This window comes from Pogonomyrmex barbatus, unplaced genomic scaffold, assembly GCF_055798465.1.
Source record: "Pogonomyrmex barbatus isolate J1 unplaced genomic scaffold, ASM5579846v1 scaffold2, whole genome shotgun sequence".
NCBI classification, from domain to species: domain Eukaryota; kingdom Metazoa; phylum Arthropoda; class Insecta; order Hymenoptera; family Formicidae; genus Pogonomyrmex; species Pogonomyrmex barbatus.
In genome coordinates, this window is record NW_028297116.1 from 5,638,554 (window position 1) to 5,662,828 (window position 24,275).

General features: G+C 35.4%; 2 protein-coding genes across 2 annotated transcripts; both read right to left on the reverse strand.

Moving 5' to 3' along the window:
• Positions 1–41: 41 nt before the first annotated feature.
• Positions 42–2,962, reverse strand: Dbp73D (putative ATP-dependent RNA helicase Dbp73D). Its single transcript, XM_011634088.3, has 6 exons — positions 2,636–2,962; positions 1,800–2,518; positions 1,490–1,702; positions 1,210–1,420; positions 635–1,069; positions 42–471 (listed from the first exon to the last, which is right to left on the reverse strand). Exons 1-6 carry the CDS (start codon positions 2,656–2,658, stop codon positions 84–86), a joined length of 1,989 nt encoding a protein of 662 aa, XP_011632390.2. The 5' UTR covers positions 2,659–2,962; the 3' UTR covers positions 42–83.
• A 4,802-nt stretch (positions 2,963–7,764) lies between these two features.
• puf (ubiquitinyl hydrolase 1 puf) lies at positions 7,765–23,039 on the reverse strand. Its single transcript, XM_011634085.2, has 11 exons — positions 22,449–23,039; positions 21,169–21,265; positions 20,382–20,736; positions 20,002–20,299; positions 19,150–19,896; positions 12,329–19,080; positions 12,046–12,236; positions 11,567–11,744; positions 10,891–11,057; positions 10,067–10,737; positions 7,765–9,988 (listed from the first exon to the last, which is right to left on the reverse strand). The coding sequence occupies exons 1-11, from the start codon at positions 22,489–22,491 to the stop codon at positions 9,150–9,152; spliced, it is 10,338 nt and encodes a 3,445-aa protein (XP_011632387.2). The 5' UTR covers positions 22,492–23,039; the 3' UTR covers positions 7,765–9,149.
• Positions 23,040–24,275: the final 1,236 nt, after the last annotated feature.

Sequence of the window (24,275 nt, forward strand, 5' to 3'; positions counted from 1 at the left end):
TAACGATTGATAACTGATACAACTGACAAGTTGTATGTAAATAAGTTTGATGTATCCTTTTATTTCTTTTTTTATATACAATATTATTTTACATTTTCATTTTGCCTGGTCGTACTTACCACACGTCCACGCTTAATAGCTTTCGTTCGTTCCAAGTTCTCGATCTTTTCTTTCTCGAGTATTTCTTTTAATTTCTGAACGTGACTCTGATAATTCACCGCGTTTGCAATAGCGTTTAGTTCCATTTGCTCAATATTGGGCACAGTTTTATGTGCGCTGGTTAACATTTGTTTGAATATCCCAACTTGATTTGTCGTGAGCACGGATACAGCAGTGCCTGGTTTTCCAGCTCGCCCGGTTCTACCAGCTCTATGTATATAGCCCTTGATATGCTTCGGAAGGTCATAAGATACGACTAACTGCACATTCAAAATATCTAATCCTCTAGCCAACGCATCCGAACTTATTAATCTAAAAAGAATAATGAAAATTACATTATTTTCTTCTTTACTTTTCGTAAAGTACAATCTTCTTATCTTTTTAAAAGAATTAAAAATATTTTTATTTTGAAAATAAAAAAAATTTTTTCTCTATAGAATTAGAATTATTTCATTTCGGCAAAACAAAAACTTACACATGTATCTCAGTATTTGCGAATTTATTCAGGATACTTTCGCGTTGCTTCGACGCGAGTTGGGCGGATAACTCTCCCACTGCGACATTCCGTTCCGTCAAAAGTGATTGCATCAAGAGTGCCAGTCTATGCGCACTATGTCCGGAATTCGTGAAAACAAGAGTCTTAGGAATGATATCGTGCCTTGTCAATAACTGATACAGAGCAACTGGTTTGTACTCGGGTGCACATTCCACTGCAAGTTCCGTCAATTCTTCTGGACTTGTGTAACGTCCGACAAAATCACCTGCGATCTTGTCCAAATTCATGTCTGTGTCTTTGTCGGTAACTACAGTTGTAAATAATATTGGCTGAAAAAGACCCAGCCGACTCAATTTTTCAGGATCTTGCGATAAAGTGGCACTAAATAATAATTTTTGAGCTGGTATGATATCACTGTTAAAAAATTGATAAATATGAATAATTTTTTTATATACAGAATTATTATAAATTATACTTCAAAATTAAAAATTATTTTCAATTATTAAGAGATATAATGTTGAATAATATATCTTGTTTTATGTGAAAAAATTAACCTTGAACGCATAGTCCCAAGCGTCAAAATAGGAGCGCGAGAATGAGGTTCAGGTAAATATTGTAACCATTCTGTTGCACGATCAGCTTCGTCGATAACGAGAAACCTTAAAGAGTCTAAGGAAAACCCAGGCGTTTTTAATAAATGATCCAATAACCGGCCAGGTGTCGCAATTACAATGTCCACTGTAGATAAGTACTTTCCTCTTTCAGCTATAAAAATTATTTTATTAAATTTCTTATATTTATCAATTTAATTCATTTATAATCTCAAATACATACTTTTCTTAATTATATTATTTTGCTCTTGTTCAAATGAGAATGCACCCGAGAGCAAGCCCACCTTCAGATTTGTATGAGATGTATAAGTGACCATTACTTTATGAACCTGTGCGGCCAGTTCTTGCACTGGCAAAACGATCAGGCAACGAATTTTTGGTACCAATCGTGTTTGCAATTCTTGCACAATAGGCAAGACATAAGCTAGAGTCTTGCCTAATAAAATCACATAAAATTTTTCAATATCAACAAAAATAATCAATAATTTTATTATGTATAATAAAATACAATCATTATTATTAGGAATACTTACCACTGCCTGTAGGAGCAGATACACAAGTATCTCTTAACCACCATCCCAATTTTCTATCCATATTGCATTTATATAACCATTTAATTATGCTAAATTGAACTGGAAATAACTTAACAATACCATTAGTCCTTAAAACTTCCATCAATTTAGCATCTAAAATTGATTCTAATTCTTCCAAATTTGGCCCATTATTCAAATCAGCAGATACAACTTCGGGATGCGCCAACCAATCTGGCAATACTCTCTTCACTTCACGTTGTTTTTTTCGAGATTTTGCACCTAATATTACAAAATTGCTCTGCGAAGATATTTTCTTTTCTGTAATATCATCATCATTACTTTCTTTTACTAAATTATTTTTTTCTTCTAAATCTATATTTTCTTCTGTTATAGCAGAACAATGTTCATTCTTAACATGTTTCTTCCTTTTTTTTTTTGTTGATACTTCAACTGTTTCTGTGCATTGTTCATTGATGCTTTGTTCTATACTTTTTTCATTGTTAATATTTTTATTCTCATTACATGATTCATCAATTTTATCAGGATGGGACAAATTTTTCTTTCTCTTTCTCAAAGATTCTTCTGAATTATTTCTATCCGCATCTGTTGATTTATTACTTACTGCAGCTCTTTGTTTTTTGCGTTCTTCTACTCTCTTTAACAATTCAGAAAGATGATTTGTTTCATTTTGAACTTTTTCTTTACTTTCCCCTTCATATCTATATAAAATGTATATTATATAAACAAATATAATAAATAATAACTTGTATATAAAATACTTATACTTTGTACATTATAATTATAGAAAAAGATTTATATTTATATTTATTATTTACCTGTTTATAACGAATAAACTCATTTTTAATATATTTCATATATCACACAACATACAATAATCAATATTGAAAATTGGATGAAAATTTTATCCAATGTAACTTCAATTAAAAATTAACGGCTCTTAACATTACACATATCGTACATTAACAATAGTACATAACAATAACTTTATTCAATGTCTTCAAGACAAAATAGTTTTTAATTAATCATTAAGAACTTTCAATAAACAATTCAAACTGCCATAAAGCTACATGTGAAACTTTTAGGTTAAGGATCGAGCTCTGTAGGAATGTGTTCCGTTTCATTCATGAAACTATCAATGCTTGTATCACTAGCGATTGGTGGTTGCGTCACACTTTCATCTACGATCATATCTTGACTAATCAGGAAAAAGCTGCTGGCAATTTGATTGGTCTAAAGATGCAGATATAAATGCAATTTCCATCGCTAGTGACAAATACGCGTCTGTTATAAAATGAGAGAACATAATTTTCACTTTATTTACATAAAACAAATATTGTGATATGAAAATAATGTAAATAGTGTAAAAATATTTATAACTATAAATATTAATAATTATAATTATAATTAATTATATTATAATTATAATTATTAATATTTAATTATTAATAGAAAAGTTGTGCACGAGATTCATAACTTCATTTTGACGGACCTGCAAAAAGAAAAATAAACATAAGGCAAGATAATTTCTCTCATTCTATACGAAAAAAATCGCAGAATTGACAATAAAAATGAAATCAGGAATAAAAATTAGTACTCAGAATACTTGCATTAATACAGAATTTTTATGTCTTGTCAGAATGCCTAATTATTGGTGTTGATATTATCGAAATTAACATTTATAGCAATGCAGACATTTATAGCAATATTTAACATTTATAGCAATATTTTATTTTTAAAATGAAGAAATTTTTATTATTTATTGCTTGAAAAAACTGTACATCTTAATGAGATAATAAATACAAAAATAAATATGTATAAATGCATGTTGAAGATACAAATCTGATAAGACGATTAATGAGAGTTTCATGGAAAGAAATGAAAAAAATCAAGAGAGTAAGAAGTAAAAAGAAGTAAAAAGACTTATAACAACACGCTCAAATATTTTTATACATTTTTGACAATTTTATCATTACAAGTGTTGTTCGTTTTTAATGTTTAAAAATCATTACCGACATTATGAAGAACGCAAAGGTGTCAATGGCTACATCGCATTTAATCGTGATGGTCTTGTAAAAGTTTATAAGTACATTTTTCATAAACATACACACATACATACATTCACACACACACACGCGCGCGCGCATGCGCAGTTTGGATTTTTATCAAAATTAATTATACTAATTAATTAGACTAATCCTTTAAATTCATTTAAAATATAATAAAAAAATACTTTTAAAATAAAATAAATTAAATATTAAAGAAAATTTATTTCCATCATTTTATATTTACCTCAAAATTAAACCATTTTTGCTTAAAAAATTTTTTCTTTAAAAAATGCATTGTTTTCAATATATTTTATTATGAACATCGAAATAAACTATATGTATACACAATACATATATAAATGTTGCAAAATCATCAAATGCTCTTTCAATAACAGATCCTTTTAGCTAATTTAAAGACATTTTAATTAGCGAGAATTATTAGAAATAATCATATCATTAATTTTTTTCAAGTTAGATGATCATGGATGATTAAGAATAGATCGAAAACTTTTCGAGAGAAATTACGTGATTAACAAAATTACGTTCCTCAATTCAAACGCGAATAAGATTGATAGAAATTTATTTTGTGTTAATATTTGTAAAAATACATAAAATGTTACAAATTATAATAAATGATATTTTCTTTTCTATTTTCGCTAAAAAATTTTATTTCAAAATTAAATTTCGGTTTCAAAAATACTGCCAGAAAAATCTAGTAATTTCGAAGCATTCTTAATACGTTATGTTAACTTATTGTGAACGACAAAATTTTTCAACTTTTATTAAAATTAAATTTTATTGTTTATTGTATGTATATTGTGGGATATTTTAACTTATAAGAATGAATGAATATAAAACAATACAATAAATAAATGTTCGCAAAGCTAAAAATGTTGTACACTGCACATAGCATCAATGTATTAAAATAATTAATATAATCGATGCCTTATGATTAACTTGACATATTAACTTTATTACAAAAAAATAATTAAATATAACATACGGTTTGTGGAATTTGTAGATCTGTTCATAATGCATTCATTTTGCTTATGCCATACCTTTTCTTTTCGCAAATAAATTCATTTTATTTAAACACGAGAATTATGAAAGCATAATTAACAAGAAAACATCTGAATTTGAATTCTTCAATTTGGATGAATTTCTGTAGTGTGACGGTCTATGTTTAAATAAAATTGCGTTACAGGTTTATCCGAAAAATGGTTACAGTGAATTTATAATAATTTATTAAATATATGGATAATAATATGCATTATTTATGCTCTTGTGTCCTTGCTTATGTCGTCCTTTAAAAGTATAATTTTCGATCTTAAAATTAAAGGGCACACTTACTTTTTTGTACAATTTTTAAATTACAGTAAAAAAAATACTAGCATTAAAGTTAAATGTTAAATTATGGATTACAAAGTAACAAATACAATAGAAATTTTCAAAAAATTAACATGAAAGGAAATAAAAAGGCTTTTTTAAATTTCTGTTTATGTTATAGTTCATAACTTATTACTAAAGTTTGAGTTTTTTTTCTTGTAAAAAAAAAAAAGCATCTTTCTGGCTTTCAAATTGAAAATCATATATCTTTGATGGATAGGACGTTACTTTATATACCCACAAAAGTTCATCTAAATTTCGGATTTTCCTTGTTACAACATCCTCTTGTAAAATAAAGTAAATGAATTTTATTATATGTTCATATTATTATGTGTTTATGATCATATTATGACTAAAGTTCATCACATACGAGTTCGAATGTGATACATTTGGATCGATTGTCGAATATATATATATATATATGTATAATAAAATTGAATAACACTCGCTTGGAAACGAAAAGAGGAGGAAAGGGGAGGGGGGAGAGAGAGAGAGAAAGAGAGAGAGAGAGAGAGAAAGAAAAAAATAGGAGAGAGGAAGAGGAGGGAGAGATCCGATATTTTTTCCATTTCTTTCTTCATTTTCATTACAAGTACATCGAAAATGTAGCGACATTTAGAATAGTTATACATGTACATTGCATCAAGCAGATAAGCACTTTATCGATCGTCGTGCGTCCGTGTGCGTTCTTGGATCTCAGCAGCGTGCGGAGTCGCTAATTGGACATCTAGAGAACGAGAGCGTTAGTATTAATGCGGGAAAAAGTTTTCTGTCAAACGATCGACCAGAGCGTGTCTATGTCCACATACCTTTTCCGTAGGATTTGTCTTTTCATATTCTTGACCGATCCTGATACGCTGCAGTCGTATTCCGTATTACATTACGGAGTTCGCTTTACCATGAGCGAGAAATTACGTCAATCTTTTTCCTTTTACGCATTACAATCGAAATAAATTAGCTCTGATAGCGCCAAAATATCTTTAAAATATACGAAATCCCAATCTTCTTACAAGAAAAGATCCCTAATTTAAAAAATTATGAAACTTTAACAATACATAGAGAATATCTTGATGACATAAAGAATGTTATTTTTTTTTTTTTTTTTTAGCTATCTGCTCCGAAAATTTATTTTAAAGGAATAAAACAAATTCACAAAAATTAGTCAACTTTTCGTTTCCATTTTATTTAAAAAACAAATGGAAAGGAAATGAATTAAAATTCTATAAAAAAAAAAACCTTATATTATTTTTAATGAAACTTACCGAAAAAATTTTCGACTTATCGAAAAATCATTTGTTGATTCTACCTTTTTCGGGTGAATTCAAAGCACACATATTTTTTGTATGTTGCTAAATTTCTTAATTTTTTAAATTTTTATATTGAGGATCTTTTCACGGATTTTTAGTCATCTTTCGATAGTAAATAAAATAAAGCGCACTGATAGAATTTGCAAATATATTGTAGAAATCAAATGAAATCTATCGAACGAAAATTCTGCTGCATTTTCTTAGCTGTTCTTATCAGCGTTATTATATTTCTTTGGCAAATTTTGCAACATTATTATTGACATTCTATCAACATTGTACAGCGAATCTAGTATCGGTACAATAAATAAATCTGTCTCTTTAATAGTCTCTTTGATAACGAAATTTACAGCAGATATTTTGCAAGATCTATCTTTGATAGTTTTAATTGCCTAACAATGTTCGCCCATTCCCAAATAGAAAAATCTTCGTACAAATTTATCAGTATGATAAACAAAATAAATACAACTAATTTACCTCAACGTAAATAATGTATCTATTTTGAAGTTGTCTTATTTTTACATTTTTAGTGCATTTTTTCTCTCCAAAACGAACTTTCTTATTACTTATCGTAGAAAATATGCGAACAAAAATAGAGGAAATAAATATTTTTTGTCTTTTTCTCACAGAATTATAAATCATACATCGACATTAGATGAAAAATATTTGACTGGATTTTTATGCTAACGTTTATTATTTTCTTCTTGCCATTCGTATCTTCAGGACAAATACGTAATTAATGTTTGTAACATTTTACATGAAAAACGTCCGTACCATAAATATATTGTATCGGACTTTCTAAAATCGTTATTAAAACATTTTATTTTCAATTATTTTTTTATAAAATCATTTAAAGATCATAAATATTATAAATTGTAATCATATTAAATTTTGATGTCAAATATATATGATTTACTTTTATCTGTTACTGGTCTTGCGTATATGTATGCTTAATACAAGCAGCAAAGAAGAAACAAATAAGTTTTGACACAAAAATCAAGTTGAAAGTTTTGCATCTAACGCTGACTGATATAAATTATTGTCTTTATTTATGTATGATGATGAATCATGGAAATCAAGACATCTTTATAAAATTGAATAATATTAACACAATTTCTCGCTTCTACTGTCATAATCAAGGACCAAGATTGGATGAGGTATTATCTTAGTGCCATTTTAATCGGAAAGTCAAATTATAAAAACACTATGTACTGAAAATGACTGCAGTGTATTTTCAATTAGGAATAGATATGTTGGCTTGAATATTTAGCGCTTACTGGAAATTTCTCGACTCGTTGTTCATTTGTGATGTGAGATGTCTTTGATTTTTTGACAAAAAAAATTGGACGAAGAAGACTGTAAAAGAATTGTAATTAGTTGCAACGATTATTAAATATAAAAAAGAACTTAGCGTAAATAAACAGCGCTATCAATGATATAGAAATAAGACTGATATAATACCGCGCGATCAAGATGAACTCGTGTCAAAAATAAATAAATACGCTAGCAAACTGCATTATAATCTTGCATCATTATATAATTCAATAAAAACTTAGATTTTTAATATTCTTTGAATTATAGATTTCCTCAGTATTACATTTTCAAAGTAATTATCTATCATCATATATAATAAATTCTTTCCTTTTCTTTTACGTACAACCGATCGCGCATACACAGAAATATTTCTCCTTGCATCAGAAATAAAATAATTCAAAAAATGATAAAATAAACGACTTTCTTTCTCGAAATTGCCAGATCATTGACAAAAAATAAAAGATATACTGGTGAGATATGCAAAACTTAATTTATTATCTTAAATAATATGAGCCCTAGAAAAAAATTTTGTTAAGTAAAAGTTTTCTTATATATGGCAATTGTCAAAGTATATATACAATGTATTTATTTCAAAACCGATAGTTTCTATCAATTTATGTGTTGAACTCATCAATATTACAATGAATAAAAGAGTGAGCATTCCAGCAATGAGCAATAAAAATGATTTTAACCAGCGATCAAATGTACTCCCTTATTTGTTTACTTTAATGATTCCTTAAAACCCTGTGATTCCTTTCATACATAAGCATAACGCGAAATCGTCGAAATAATTAGCAGTTTCAATAAAATTTTTAGAGAAATAGTGCGTGTAAAAAGTACCCACACAGTTGCGTTTTCGGAATACTGATGATTTACGATGTTATTGCACGTTAAAGTGCACGCATTATGTTGCTGCCAGGAGACAAGTAATTCTATCTCACAGCACTAACGAACATTTCGATGAAAAAATTATTCAGTCCAGATACGACGGTGATACCCGACTCTCCAACTTCATATTTGAACGTAACTTATAAGTCAAGTAACGAAAATATCTTATTCTTCTATATTTGGAAAGTAAATCGCGATTTCGAGATACATATATACGATACAATATGTACTAAGTTATATCTGATTCCGAAGGAGCGCAGAAGACACACCGTTAATTCTATCGACGCAAAGGATCACATACAGTTACAGATCATAGAACTGGTCGTTAGTTCTGTACTGTTAATTACGCTGTCTAGAGAGCACTCCGCCTGCATCGCACCGAATCCGCGCGATTAATTATTTTTGCTTTGCACTTGTACGATCGTTTGAAGATCGACGATGGTCTTCTCCAACATCTCGAGCCACGAGACATTGGTCAACGAGCAACGCAACTGATTTGTACAACTATTAGCGGTGGTAACCAAACTCGGCGGCGACACGGCATCATTGATGCTAGTGGCGATAGCCTCCGCTTGAACATTGCTCGACTTGTGTCTGGCAGTAGCGGCGGCCTTATCGTCCCCAGAATCGGAAGACATCGTATCGTTCACTGTGTCCGCCTTATCCATTTCCGTTTCGGAGATATTGTTTTCCGCGTCGATGTTCTTGATGGGCGCGCATAAATCTCTATCGGCCGATTCGCTATTACCGCACAACTTACGTCTCTTGGAAGGCGTTTCTAATTCCGGCGACGTGTGATTCTCCTTCATTGTAATAGTCCGAGTTCGCGACAATAGAGTCTCTAAAGCCGGCAATAGGCTAGAAGGTGGTTTCAGTCTTGTGCTACTGCTATAAACGAGAGCCAAGGCGCGCAAATCACCAGTCAGTCTATGCGCCGACGTATCAACGTCCACTGCCTCAACCATCGTCGTCAACGAGCTGACCAGATTGTCGATGAGTAAGCACGTTTGCTCGGTTAATACATGAGTGGCCAACTTAGGAAAAAAAGTTTTGAGGAAGGCATGTATCGCCGGTACTCCTAATGACGACCTTTCATCCAGTAGTACAGCATCCACATAATCCACTGTGTAGGAAGAACAAAGAAGAGATGTGATGTGTTTTCTGTCTATGTGCGTAGCGGCGTGCACATCCAACCATAACCTGGGAAATAACGCCAAGTGCAAAGGTACACCTGAAAATGTAAGATAAATCAAAATTCAACAAGGCCTTGCATTGATCCACACATGAATCGCATCTTCTTCGCACTCACCTTCGAATCCAAGCATAGCACTCAAGTTCACTAACTCATCCGTCATGCAATCATTATTAATCGCTAGTCTGCACATAACATCTATCAGCTCGTGATAAGGTAAGTAGAATTCAAGCAAGGCGCTATCGTACTCCGGATCTACTCCTTTCGATGCCTCTAGCTGAGAGTGAGGTACTGCCATTTGTATCATCGGCCTGGCAGGTCTCGTCGGCATCTTTCCGGGCGGAGTAGATCTTCTAGGAAGGTACGGTCCCGGTGGGACAGCGGCATGGGATTCCTGAAGAGCTGCATGGCAGTGTGATAGCAACGGTGCTAGGATCAGTATTGCTTCGGCAGGCACGAGCATGACGAGTTCTTTTAAAAGGTCTATAGCCAGGTTTCTCATGTCCGGCGGATTGTACGTGTTTAGTAGGGTTGCCAGTTTGCGTAGAACGTCGGGCCATTCTTTGCAGTTAGCCAAAATATTTCTAGCGTCTGGCCCATCTCTCGCGGTACGAACGCATCGCACAAGTTCGACGATAATGGCGATTAACTCGGCCAAATCACCGGCAACATGACATGCTGTTGCTTCGTGATACATGATATGTAGCATATGAAATGCTTCAAGGGCCATACTTAAACCACCATTATAAACAACATACAAACGATCATCGTCCGATTCAATGAGAATCCTGAAACAAAAAATATAGATATTACATCTCGGTTATGAAATATGTATCAAGTCAATATTATGTTTAGAAAAAAATATAAATATTTAAACATGTCACGTTTTTTGTTGTAATGTTTCTTATAATTAAGATACAATCATCAGTATTTTAACGTACCGAAAAGCAGAAATGAGAGTTGCCCAACAAGAACGACCATCAAGTCCTTGCAAATAAGAGGACAGAGTGCCCCTTCTAAATGATGCAATCTCTGCCTCTTCTTGTTCTGTTTGATCAGGATGCCTCGCGACTAGCAATTGCATCAATTTAAATAATTCGTCTACTGCCTACAGAAAAAGATTAAAAGCGGAGTAAAGTTTTATCTTGACATATTCACACATACACTGATGTAATACATCTTTTGATGAATCATATCTATCTAGATAATATATTTTTATAATTTATAGCTAGATGCCAGTAACATGCTATGCTATCACATTATAAATTAATCAAAATAAATCTCAACAAAATAAAAATGGATATCTAAGATTATTTCCTACGCTTATAAATATATTATTTCTGTTTGAATTTATAATGAAAAGCTTCATTCAAATAACAAATAACAATATAAAACATGATATTTTATAATAAATTTTAAACTTTCTATTCAACATATACATAACAAATTTTAATGATAAATAGCAAAATTTAATTAAATTTAAGTTTATTGGATACGATATCTAATTTTAAAAGTGAAAAATATCAATTGCAAATGTAATAATAAGAAATCAAATGGAAATTTACATCAATAATACCTATTTCTAATATAAGATTTAAATTTATGAAGAAAACTTACGGTTGAATACTGAGTAGGATGTGGAGTAATGTTTTTAAAAGCCCATTGAATATTTTGATGCGCAGCCAATTGTCTTGTGAAAGTTCGTGATTGCTGACAACAAAGTCTTAGGAGACCGTAATACGCAGGTAACATAACTCTGTTAAACAGCACGACATCTTGATCCTCATGATCAGCGCTACAATGAATAAGACAAATTAGAAACAGTAAAAATTTTTATGTTGAATAATATTAATTCTTCTGATTTTTTTATAATCTTTATGAATATACACAGATTAGATATCTTATATGCTATTGTATTATATTATTCTCATATAAATAACGTAATTTTTAAAATTCTTTGACATTAATTTTAATACAATTTTAATACTTTTATTTAAATTTTTAAAAATATAATTTTTAGAATTGATGCCAAATTTTGCTTTTGTATTTATAAATAAATTCAAAAAGTACGAAGAACAAATAAAAATGTAACTCACAGTATATAATTAAATGCAATATTTTTAGTTATGTGTGGATTATGAAGTATCATAGCCACGTTTTCTGGACAGTCGGAGCAAACGTGATACCAGAATAAAAGTACCGCTTGCTTATTATGATGCACCGGAATGCTTGGCTCCGAAAGCTTCGGATGGAAAAGTGTCCACAAATCGTTAAGATATTGACCAAACTGCAAGATACGCATAAAAAATAAATTATATAGACCTCACTTATTAAAAAGCTACGAAGCCTCTTTTAGGTACCACTGTTTCGTTTACTCACCATTAATTTCTCAGTTTTCGAGACTACGCAATATGTGAGCAATGCAAAATAGGCAGTGAGCTTCATTGTACCGTGAGTTTGTATGTCGATGTAATGTCGTGCGGGTTGAAGCAGTCTCAGGAGTGCCGTATATATCTGATGCAATATCAGAATAGCTTCGGGTGATAATTGAAGTTCTCTGGACGCGTTACAGCCCAGACCAAGACGATGAGCGCTACGGTAGCCCTGTCTAAAATGCGTAGATGGTACTAATGACACCAATAGGAAAGCTGCAGCCGAACGGACTCTTTGATTGGAGTGTTCAAGGAGATAATGTTGCAGCCACGTATTGAGTTCTTGTAGTACCCAGGCGTGCGCAAGTTTGCTTCTGGTAACTGCGAGAGCTAGCCATTCAAGCGCACCGTGCGGAGCGACTCTCGCCGCTTCCCAGACTCTGCCGAGGATTAGTTGGGTCATGCAAGGCAATCCACTCAATCCTGAGTTTTCCGTCAACAATGTTAATAGCTTGAAAAACGGCTGGCACACGTCGGTGTGCTTCATTATCGCTTGAAATATCATCGTAATAACGTGTATCGCCAGCCTGTCGTTCCAACGACACAACGATTGAATCAAATTTCTGGTCTGAGCGAGATTTATGATATCTCGCGTCTGCTGATACAGAAAGGGGAAGCCTTTGCCACCTGCTACAGCGCTCAGGTCCGATGGTGACAATGCCAATCTGTGATCTTGTCCTCTACTACGTTCAACCAGGTATGCTATCAATGTGATCATCTTGTCCAGCGAAGCGGGTCGAAGTTTCTCCGAAGGCACGGTCACAATCTCCTCCTCCTCTTCCTCTTCACTGACCGCGTCGACGAACTCGTGTGTCTTATGCCCAAGATAAAAGTTCACCATCGTCGAAATGGCCTGCACTCTGATCAGAAAAATAGCTTCGTCATCGCCCATTTTGCTGAACTCGTACAAGAAGCTAAAATATTCGGTGAGATGCTTAAGATGTTGCTTGGCGTGTTCCATAAGCGACAGTAACATCCTAACGAAACGCGTGACGCAGGATCGAGTGCCAACAGTGTTCACGTCGTTCTCTTCGTCGCAGAGAAGGTACAAAGGTGCTTGTGTAGCGCGCAATCGTTGAATCACGTGAATGCATAACCGTTGAAACATCTGTCTAACCATTTGATTAGGGCATTTGACTAGAATCTGAATAGGCCACCACGAATCGCCAGCCATCCGTTCGAGGAATCTCGCACACGCGCCAGCCGAGCCGTTGAACTGTTTTGTCAATAACTCCACCCATTGTACCATCGTCGGCTTCTCTTTGGCGTGTATAAATGTTTCCATAAAAAACGACGTGGACAACTCCGCGGACATCTCCGTGATATCCGGCTGCACGGAAAGTAACGTCTGCGGTATATATCCGCATATCTGCCACATAAATCCAAAATACGTGTGTTCGAATATATTTTTATCTTGCAGAAAATGCATATTATCCTGCCATATCCAATCCTCGAGTTCCTTGTTGAGCTCCAGCGGTGGCAATTTATTTACGTTATTACGCATAAGAGAGGACGATCGTCCAGTATTATTGTCAATATTGTCGGCGGTTGGGCTCGAGACAGTCGCCTCTTCCTCCTTCGCTTGCTCGCCGGGATCGGCACACCATTCGTAGAACAGCATATACGCCGAATTAGTCTTTTCAAAGCTAAAGTCCATAAACTTGTCCGTCACCGAGTCGTACGTCTTGCTGGTCATCTCGCCGCCGAAGCACTCGGCCGCGATCTGATTCGGATCGAACGGTTTGACCTCGGCGTCGTTGAACAAGAACCATTTGTCTTTGCTGGGAGACGTGCGATCTCGGATAAAACTGTAATAATGACCACCGTCCGCCGTTCCCGTGTGAACGGTCACGCCAATCAGATCGTATTGATAATGCTCCATATCCTCCTCCTCTTCCTCCGCATCAGCCTCCACCAGCAATGATCTCGAATGTCCACCGTTCTCGGATTTTTTCTTCTCGGATGCCGCCTTCTTCTCGTCTTGATAATGCTGCGGCATGAGCTTCTTTTCGACGTAACCCGACATATCCAGTCTAAGCGGGAAGCTAAAGTGCGTATTGACCTTTTCCTTCAGCATGGTGCCCATGTTGAAGGTGTAGCGCATTGTATTAAAGCACAATATATGCGGTAGCTTTTTGAAGCAGGCTCGCTTTTCGGCTCGCGCTTTCTTGCCGCATTGCGAGCATGTATACATATTGTCACCCTCGAGCGTATCTTTCACCGTGACCTCGTCCAAGCTCTCATAGAGATTCCGCATATCTGCCACTTGACATCGAACGGTATAGAACTCCTCCAATGTCCTACTAACGTGCTCGCAATCAAGGGAGACTACATTATTGGATATCACGCCACAGAACAGCGTTTTCACCAGATTTTTTAGGTCCGATGTCATTTCCTCGAGCTTAGAAACAAGATCAATGAAAAATTCAGCCATATCCTTCTGTTCACCAGTATTGAGCGGTTCGTGGTTCATCGTGTACACGCGACAAAAGCTCCTCGGATTGTACGCTTTTCTTTCCGATTCCAACAAGTAAGCAAACATTCTCTGTAGTTCTCGTAAGGTCAGTTGGTGCTTATTCGCACGGCTGCAATCGGCGCCCAGTATAGAGACACGCGCTTGTGGCATCATGTACAGATGCTGCATGCAACTGGCCATGTAACATGTCGCGCCAAGATTTGTCAGGCCTACGTACCCGCAATCTGAACGTCCATCCTCGTGAGGCCAGTAGTCCCACGGATACGGGGAGTGCGGTCCGGGACGGTGCTGGGCGAGCAGCTTTTCATGTAATATCTTGTAATTTTCGGGTGCAGATTTCACCAATTCGACTAAAAGATCAAAAGCAGCCGATCTGGACGCTTGGCTTTTACACTTGGGTACGTGCTTACTTCGTGGATTAGGTAAGGCGAACAGGAAATCAAACACCTGATTTAATAAGTTTTGACCGATTTTACCCTGTTTGCAGGGTGGATTGTGCGTTATTATGTTACAGGTGAGATTTATCAATCCGATCAGAGCATCATCTTCTACCGTGTTATGTCGCGTTTCTAGATGCTCTCTGTTCAGCACAGAATCAATCACCCGAATAGCCAATGCTTCAAGATCGATCGTTGTGCAAGCGGTATCGTCTGCCGAGCTCTCTCGGATTGCCTCATCTGGAAGAGAATCTACTAGACGACACACCAACCAAAAATAATCTTTACAGGCAGGTCCATAAGGTTCTTTTCCATCATCCAAAACAGTATGTAGATGTAATGGCAAATCCGGCTTACGATGAGAAGGTTGCATAGCTTCAGCGATGACGAGATGCTCCAGCAAAGTGTTTAACATTGGTACTATCAATCCTGGCATCTGATCCGAGTTATCGTCCTCCGTACCGGTGATGCCCAAGCATAATCTGTACAGAGCTGTACATACCTCACGTCTTACTGCTGGCTCAGGATCTTCCAAGATCAATCTACGCAACCATGTTTTTCCAAACGGCTCGGATGACGAGAACAAATATTGCCTGACTGTCGGATCGCTATGTACCCAACAAACTAGCAGTGCCATGGCATAGTGTATCACTTGAGATCGACCAAAGAGTCCTGTTTTATAATGATTCGGATCAAGCGGTAATGAAGCATCGTTTAAAATACTTGTTATCCTTGGCATTACTGTGTCGACGTTCATCATTCTTAACATCGCTTCACTAAGTCTTGGCACTAGCAATGGTTTGTCCGCTTTATTACGTTTCTTCTCTTCTTTCACAACTCCGAGATAACAGAGTTGTTTTAGTAAACTAGCGAGACAATCCTGTTGCCACTCACTACCATCTCCTTGCTCCAAACAACCAGACATAAAAATGTCAAAAAGATGTCGGAGTCCACCATATTGTACAAATAGGGTGGACCAAGCCACATCTTTTTCTTTATCGTCGTGGTTGTCATCCGCATCTCCACCACCTTCATGCGTCGATGTTGTGGTCGATAGAGTGGAATTACTCGGTGATGGCTGACTTGTCGTGCCTCGTCGACTCAAGGATTCAACTATATAAAGCGAATACATCAACTTCTGTGGACTCGCCGGATCAAGCAATTCTTGGAGAGAAGTCTCGCCGAGTTTCTGAAAGCCTCGTAGCAAAGTTGGACTTGTAGGTAACAAAGTGAGCGTGTCCCAAACTCTTCTCGAAAGTACTTGTGCTTTTGTATGAGGAATCTCTTGCCCTCCCTTTACTGTCGTTTTCATAGCGCTAAGCGTCCTCATAAGTGTAAATAATTGCTCAAAGTATTGTGGCCGAAGTAACAGCAAAGTTGGCAAGGATTCTCTAGGCGGAGGCGGTAATAATGAGGGCGAATCCATATCTCTTTTGCTGCAACGACCGCCGTTACCTCTGCTGGCACCGAGCGAAATAAATACCAATTGCCCGTCTTTAAAGCCCATTTCCTGTAAAGTCTTTTCATCGAAATCGATAGTTAATTCCTGACCTTGGGTAATCATTCTGATAGGACCGTCAGTAAGCAACGATCCTAAAACCGAGCCACTGTTTTGACTGGCATTCGCAGAAGCCGTAGATTTCTCTTGAACATTTTGTGTGTCATCCCACCATTTAGCAACTTCAGCTCGTAAATCAGCTACATAGTCGGTGTTCAAAAGAGTAAAAGTCATCTTCTCCGGTATACCAGCCGGCTGCACAAAAATTCTTAATTGCTGGCCTTTCTCAGATGTGTTCATGGCTACGTGACTCGCGGCACCTCTGCCTTCAAGCACCCAGCGACGCAAATGATAGGCATAGCGTTTCCGAAAAGCTTCCAAATGTGTTCTTAAGAGGAGTAAGGCACGCTGAATGCAGCGTAAACTAGCTTCCTCGTTAGTTTCAAGATCGGCACTGGCTGCTGCAAGATGCGTCATGCATTGCGAAACAAATTCTGCCTCCTGTGTCAGTTGTCGTGACATGTAATAGCCGTTGAGATATTGTATAGCTGCCATACTGACGTCTGTGCTTTTCGCTTTTAAAGCTATTCGCCACAGGAAGTCCATTCCTACTGAATCTACATCCCTAAGCGGTCTATCCAAGTGCGCTGCTGCCAGACGCGCCAGATTGCACAATTGTTGGAATAGACTAAGGCCAGTCATGCTGATAGTTTCTGGTGGTAGACTCGGTAATTTGCGCATGCAAAGGTGTTTGAGCGTATCCATCCCTAAAGCATGTTGCTCTGTAGATTTTGCTTGGCTGAGTAACCAGCTAAAGAGCTCATCCGCGCAGACCGGATCTTGTGACAGACATTGCCACAATATGTCCACCTGTTCTAGACTCAAACGAAAACAGTCAGGTGAACCTAATGGTGAGAAAATTGATGACAAAAACTGTAATCTAACTTGTATTTCCGTTTGATGAGAATATAAATTACTTTTTGGTCCTATACTGGTGTAAGTTTTAAGATTGTTAAAGAAATGCTTCATCATGCCGCGTTCACGATCGGCCCAGGTTGTGATCGTGTGCGCGTCCATTGCACCAAATTGCTGGAAGCTCGCAAGCAATTTTGGTAATAGTCTTAAAGATACGACTACGGAACGATTAGTTGCCAAATTTTCTAAGCAGCCTTCTATGAACTTCATTGGAATTAAACGATCAATGTTAAAACATAGAAGATTGCATAATGCCTTTTCTGCCTCTAAAGCCAGGCCCTCTCCCAATTGACCTATCTTATCGTCCTGAAGAAGATCCCACAGTAACGTGTTACCCGGTTTACAAACTGTGTCCAAGTTAAACTGTGAACTCAATCTCGTAGCCGCTTGTCGGGCGGTTCGCACTTGAGACTGTTGGCAGACAGATCTTCTAATTGTCATAGTTGAGTGCGAATGATGCGGATGATAAGCTTGCATTTGTATAGCAGTTAGATGACGCGCAGCTAATTGAGCCAGTTCTTCTTCACAACCGCTCTCCTCGCCATCGAAATCGGCCATATTTTTTTCACTTTTATTCGATATTCTGCTACTATACGAGCCTTCTTCGTCGGAAAGCATTTCATCCAATCCCGAGGGTAAGAACGTAGGACCCGATGCGTGCACTAAGCCAGCCAGTTCGGATATCACAGCACCAGGACCATCTGCAGCAGCGAGCACACCTGCTACATCGCTGTCGTCCTCATCGTGGGAACTGTCTGCCGAATCGGCTGCTCGATCCACATTATATCCTACTATAGACATGTATTTGTTTTTATTGCGTCTCAGTAATGCCGTCGTGGTTGAAACTTGTTCATTTGGATCTAAAGCCATCGCTTGTTGCTTAACGCGATCCAATGCGTCCACACTTTTTGACTCATCCAAGGAAGTTAAAGCATCTAGACTACTATTCAACATATCTTCCGTTCTGTTTTTCCCATTTTCGAGCAAATCTTTTGATTTTATATTAACATCTTGACCCACAATATCTTCCAAAGTTTTCTCAACAGCACTTAAAGAACGTTTTTGTGGTCTTTTTCGCTTGCGTAGAATTTTTCGTTTCTTCTTCTCATGTACAAACATTTCCTCTGTATTAGATTTCTCTGTGTCTGCTTCGGCATCAGATCCACTCTGCTTGCTCTTTATCTCATCTCGAATGGCATTTGTCGGAGAATCCTTAGTCAATTCTCTGTTACATTCAAATTTATCAGAATTCAGGCCTTCGATATCATTGAGACTTGATTCGATGGTTGTAGTTGTCTTTCCTTTGTAATGTCCTATAACAAGCATGCACAAACAACATGTCAATAGAGGCGAAATCGAAAGAAGAATTTGACAATACATACCTTCGCCATCGCTACTGTAGCTTCTTGGCTGTTTTCTAGGTGATGGTCCATCGGATAATGTTGGACTAGGTTCCTCTTCATCATCTTCTGGGCTGCTACCATCCATTCCACTTGGATCACTGCTACTACTTCCACCAACCCCACTTCCAGTACTTCTTAGAATTTCTCTATTTTTCATTACCAAACCTCTCGGATAAGCCGAGCGCCCGGACGTCCAAATAAACTTGATCAAAGCCGATGCTAAAAACAAGCTTTGCTCTGTGTGGTCCTTAGGTTCTAGTTTGCCTAGTAAAGAATATAAGTGAAGTACGGGAGTAGGAGCCAGATGTTTGACCAAGGGTGCCAATAGGTCATAAACCGGACGGCCACAATGCTTCAACTGTGCCGCTTGCCACATAGTATCCATGTCTGAAGATGTGATTCTACCTTCCATAGCCAAGAAACTTAATATAATGTGACTTTGCTTAATAACCTCTACGTGTAAGTTTGGTCCGAATATATGAGCTATGATGTTATTCTCAGTCAACCAAGCAGCAAGAGCGTGTCCCACTTGTTCGACCTCCGCGACAGTCTCACTATTGCATAGCTCATTAGATGCGGTAATATGAGCGTTTATCTGAGCCACACCAGCCAGCCTCATAGTCAGAGTTGTACTAGTAAAATATTTAAATGCCAAGTCAAGTCCATCACGATCAAAACTTGGTAATACAGCGTCTATTGGATCTTTCACTGCGCTCCACATAAAATCTAAATATGCACAAAAACCTCATGTATATTTAAATGTAAAAAAATCAGTTTATATACTCACAAATAGAATATAAAATATACATATTTTTAGATTCAGAAACATACCTGCCATAGTCCTAACAGCCGGAGTACGCAATTCCTTGTCTCCTAAACGGCACATATACTTCATAACACGACTGCGTAATGGTATAAATAGTTGAATGACACTGGCATAGTTTAACCAAAGTTTTAGATTACAAATAACCGCAACCATAGAATGCGCAAGGCTAACGGGCAGTGTGCTTTCCATATCGAAACAAGCGGACATCAAATTAAAGCCTCCTTGATGGCAAAATATAGATACTGCACGAATCAAAGGCGCCGGTACCTCAGGATCGTGTGGCTCACAATAACCACCTTCATCCTATTATAAAAAAAAGTTATGAAAAAATTGATGTAATCGATTGATCTGGGATCTGCAGTAATAAATAGTATAAGAATTTTACCTTGACGGGAGCTAAGGGATTGATTACACCGCCGTGCTTCATAGCGATATAGAGTGGGAAATTAAGTAAAAATATTTTTGAAAGAAGATGAAACAATCTTTCTCTATCTTGCTGAGACCAAATCTGTTTCGTCTTAATTTCCACTTGTCCATGCTCCGAGTTGTCACTGGATTTTCGTTTATTATTTTTCTCTTCCTCATCCTTTTCATCCTTAGGCGTCTCTTTAGCGACATCTCCCTGTTGTTCATTTTGCTGTATAACTTGCAACTGTTGTAACGTACAGAGCACGACACTTTGAGTTAGCCTTATAAATCGATCAAAATTTTTAATTTCACGATAACAGCACATACATTGTCTAGAAAAAAAAAAAATAAGAATAAAATTATTCATGTATATTTAACATATAATAACAATGTATATATAATAATGTGTATATAAAATTACTATAAAATTCAATTTTTTTATTATAAAAAGCTATTAAATATTTTTTACAGATATTAGCAAGACATTATAATTCTGTGATTATTCTAATTACAAACAAACAAATTTATAGTTTCTTAGCTTATTTATAATAATTTACTTTAAACAAATATGTCAATTTACATGATATAATATATTACATATAGTCATATGTCATTAATCTCATTTCTCCAAGAACATAAGAAAAAATGTGATCAGAGTTAAACAATATTTCATTATAATTTTTAATTCAGGCATTTTGGAAAGATTAACTGATAAAGAAAATAAAAGAAGATAACTAAATTATTAATCAGATTAATTAATATACCTTTGCACCCATTGATTAACATAATGCAATGTTGTATCGACATCTGTTATATACAATGTTGCCAATGCATCCTGTTCCTTAGACGAACGTTCGTCATCTAGAAAAATAATACTTTAGAGTCTAGAAACTTAAATAAATTTAAGATAATATTTTTGTAAAACTTGTGACTTCTTCTGCAATCTTTTATTTTGCGATATATTTATAAAATAAATTTTAAATCACATGAATGTATTTCGCACCAACAAATATTCCCCATAAAATAAAATATCGAGGGTTTTTTTATAAATTTCCAGTAAAATTCAATTTCAAACTTATTAACTCAAAATTTTCAAATGATACAACCTATTGAAAAATGTTGTTTGAACAGTGTAACTAAATAAAAAAAAAAATGTAAATCATAATTCGAAAACGGAATCAAATTATTATAATTTATATTTATTTTGAGAGTAAATTTTTAAAAAAAGTCACGCGAATGTATTTTACATCATAAAATATTGAAGAAAATGAAATATCGAGAAGCTTTTTAAATTTTTTTTGTAAATTTCCAGTACAATTTTCAATATTATTAACAATACAAACGTTATTAAAAAACATTATTTAAACAATGTAAGTAATAAAAAAAACCTAATTTCGAAATTCGTATCGTATTAGGAAATGAAATCAAGTTGTAATTCTCATTTATTGACAATAAATTAAAAAAAAGTCACGAATGTGTGTGTTTACATCAATAAATATTGCATAAAATAAAATATCGAGACTAATTGTAAATCTCCAGTAAACAAATGTCAACATAACTAACTCAAAATTTTCGAACAAGCATTAGCTGGAAAACGTTGCCTAAACAACGATTCTAAGAGAGAAAGTATCTTCTAATTCGAAAACTCGCATCGCAATTCGAAAACGGAATCAAGTCGTTATAACCTATATTTATTGATAATCGTAACAGGAAATCGGTTATTTTCAGAAAAATAGTGAGAAACGTGATAATGCTAGTAGAACAAAGCGGCGAAGTCTGGATGTCCGATGTACCGCGTTGCAGTAGAACAAAAGGCCGACGATTAAGGTTATAAAATGCTACTTCGCTCTCATCTCTCGTGCGGAAAAAAGATCGCGAACACGAGCGTGTCCCTCGCGCTGCACGGCAGGGCTTCGCCTCGAGGAGATTTCCCCGGAGGAATTCGTTGGCGATCGCTCGCGGAGGCCTCGATCGCAAACGAATTCGCGAGGATAGGTTAAGGATCACACGTAAGGGAACGCTACTGTGTGTAGTATCGACTTACAGGATAGCAGAAGATCGTGAAAATCGACGCACACATCGCACATGGTGTCCGAATTGTTTTAGCCTATCGAGAGGCTCTCGGTCATGTCAAGTTCATCACTCGCGTTCACCAACGCACGTTGTCGACGATGATAAATATTATTAAACATCCCCCGTGTGCGCACTCGATGTCTCGGGCTATCCCCCGACGGTCACCATATTGCTTTTGTGCGTACCACCCGCCGCTCACTTCAAGCGGAGCGAGGCGCGTCGCTCGCTCGCTCGTTCGTTCGCTCGCTCGCTCGCTCGCTCGCTCGCTCGCCTTGCGGCGCGTCAGCTTTTCGGAAACGGACGGAACTGACACGTGTCCACGTCGCCGTGTCGCGTGACGCCAATCCTCGAACCACGATCGGTCGCGATCGAGCCGACGATTAAGATCGCGCGCACACCGCACCGATCGGCCGCTAATTAATTTGATCGTTTGTCGTCGCGAGCGTCATTGTGACAGAAGACAGCTGATCGCCACCATGTTGATTCGCGGCGCGCGCGATGCGCGTCGCGATTTAAAAATCCATTTACACTTTCCCGGAAGTGGTCGCGCGCGCGCGCGCGCGATCTACTCCACTTCTCGTGTATGTAAATCGGGAACGTAAGTTAACATACAATGATTGACATGAACGTAGGCCATGTCTGTTATGTATGCATGTAGCACCTCATATCTAATTTCTGCGATTATTGTCATGATTGTATTCCTCAAATTTTTAAGAATTACATAGAAATAAAATATTTAATTTATGAAATAGATAAAAAGAACATATTAAATGTTTTAGATATTAATTTTAATTGGAGCATCAGCATTTTGCACTTGGCAAGGCAAGATTTTTGACGCCTAGTAATCTTTCTATTTCTGTAAATTCAAGAATATATCATTGCTTTTATCAGTTATGTCGTCAGTTATTATTAATAATAGATTTGAATTTAAAATGTAACAGCCAAGAATTATCTTTTTCTTTTCATAAATCGATAAATCAGTAAATTATTAATATTGGTTAACCTCCTTTTTTTCCATAACAAGGATTTCTTTCTACAAAACAAAACAAAATTTCTTACTACAAAACAATTTTAATTAATTTCAAATTATTAATTTAATAATTATTAAATATATAATTTATTAACAAAATTTTTTATGCTATTATATGAATATAAATTGCATAATTAATTATTAATAAAAACTTATTGCATAATTAATTATTAATAAAAATTTATTTAATATATTTATTTATGTGTGTAGGCATGTGAATTTTTATTAAAATAAAAAATATATACACAAAAAATACGAAATCTAAAAATATGAAAAATAAAAAATTTTTTTTTATTAATAACAACATAAAAAGGACTTATATATGATAACAAGAATCTCATTTTTAATTTTCATATCTTAAATTTGGTTTTACAATCTAAATATTATAGATTTATCAAATCTACTTAGTGTTGTATATCACTCGAGAAAAAAATAGAAATTACATAAAAGATGGATTAGTAACAGATACCATATAAGGCTAGTCAACAAATTAAGATCATCAATTTGATTATGAAAATTTTTCAATTATTATCTTAAATATAAATTCATTATATACATATTTTTTCAAATTATATAATATGTAATTAAATTCTATTTCTTTTATATCTTTCTAATTGAACATTAATTTAAACAAATAATTATTTCTTTCAAATAATTATTTTTTATGTCAAATAATTACATTTCTTATAAATTTTGCCTCTACATAGTAGCCATGTTTTGTCATTATAAAGAGAGATTTTCCATGAATGTATGAATATCTGGACAAAG

What these genes read in the sequence shown, in the direction of transcription:
- puf (XM_011634085.2), bottom strand. Translation starts at nt 22,491, where the DNA reads ATGTGCGATGTGTGCGTCGATTTTCACGATCTTCTGCTATCCT. An exon ending in ATCCCTTAGCTCCCGTCAAG is followed by an intron (nt 20,300 to 20,381) that starts GTAAAATTCTTA and finishes TTTTTATAATAG; the next exon opens with GATGAAGGTGGTTATTGTGA. An exon ending in ACTCTCATTTCTGCTTTTCG is followed by an intron (nt 10,738 to 10,890) that starts GTACGTTAAAAT and finishes TTTTTGTTTCAG; the next exon opens with GATTCTCATTGAATCGGACG.
- Dbp73D (XM_011634088.3), bottom strand. Translation starts at nt 2,658, where the DNA reads ATGAGTTTATTCGTTATAAACAG. An exon ending in ATCTGCTCCTACAGGCAGTG is followed by an intron (nt 1,703 to 1,799) that starts GTAAGTATTCCT and finishes TGATTTTATTAG; the next exon opens with GCAAGACTCTAGCTTATGTC. An exon ending in AAATAATATAATTAAGAAAA is followed by an intron (nt 1,421 to 1,489) that starts GTATGTATTTGA and finishes TAATTTTTATAG; the next exon opens with CTGAAAGAGGAAAGTACTTA.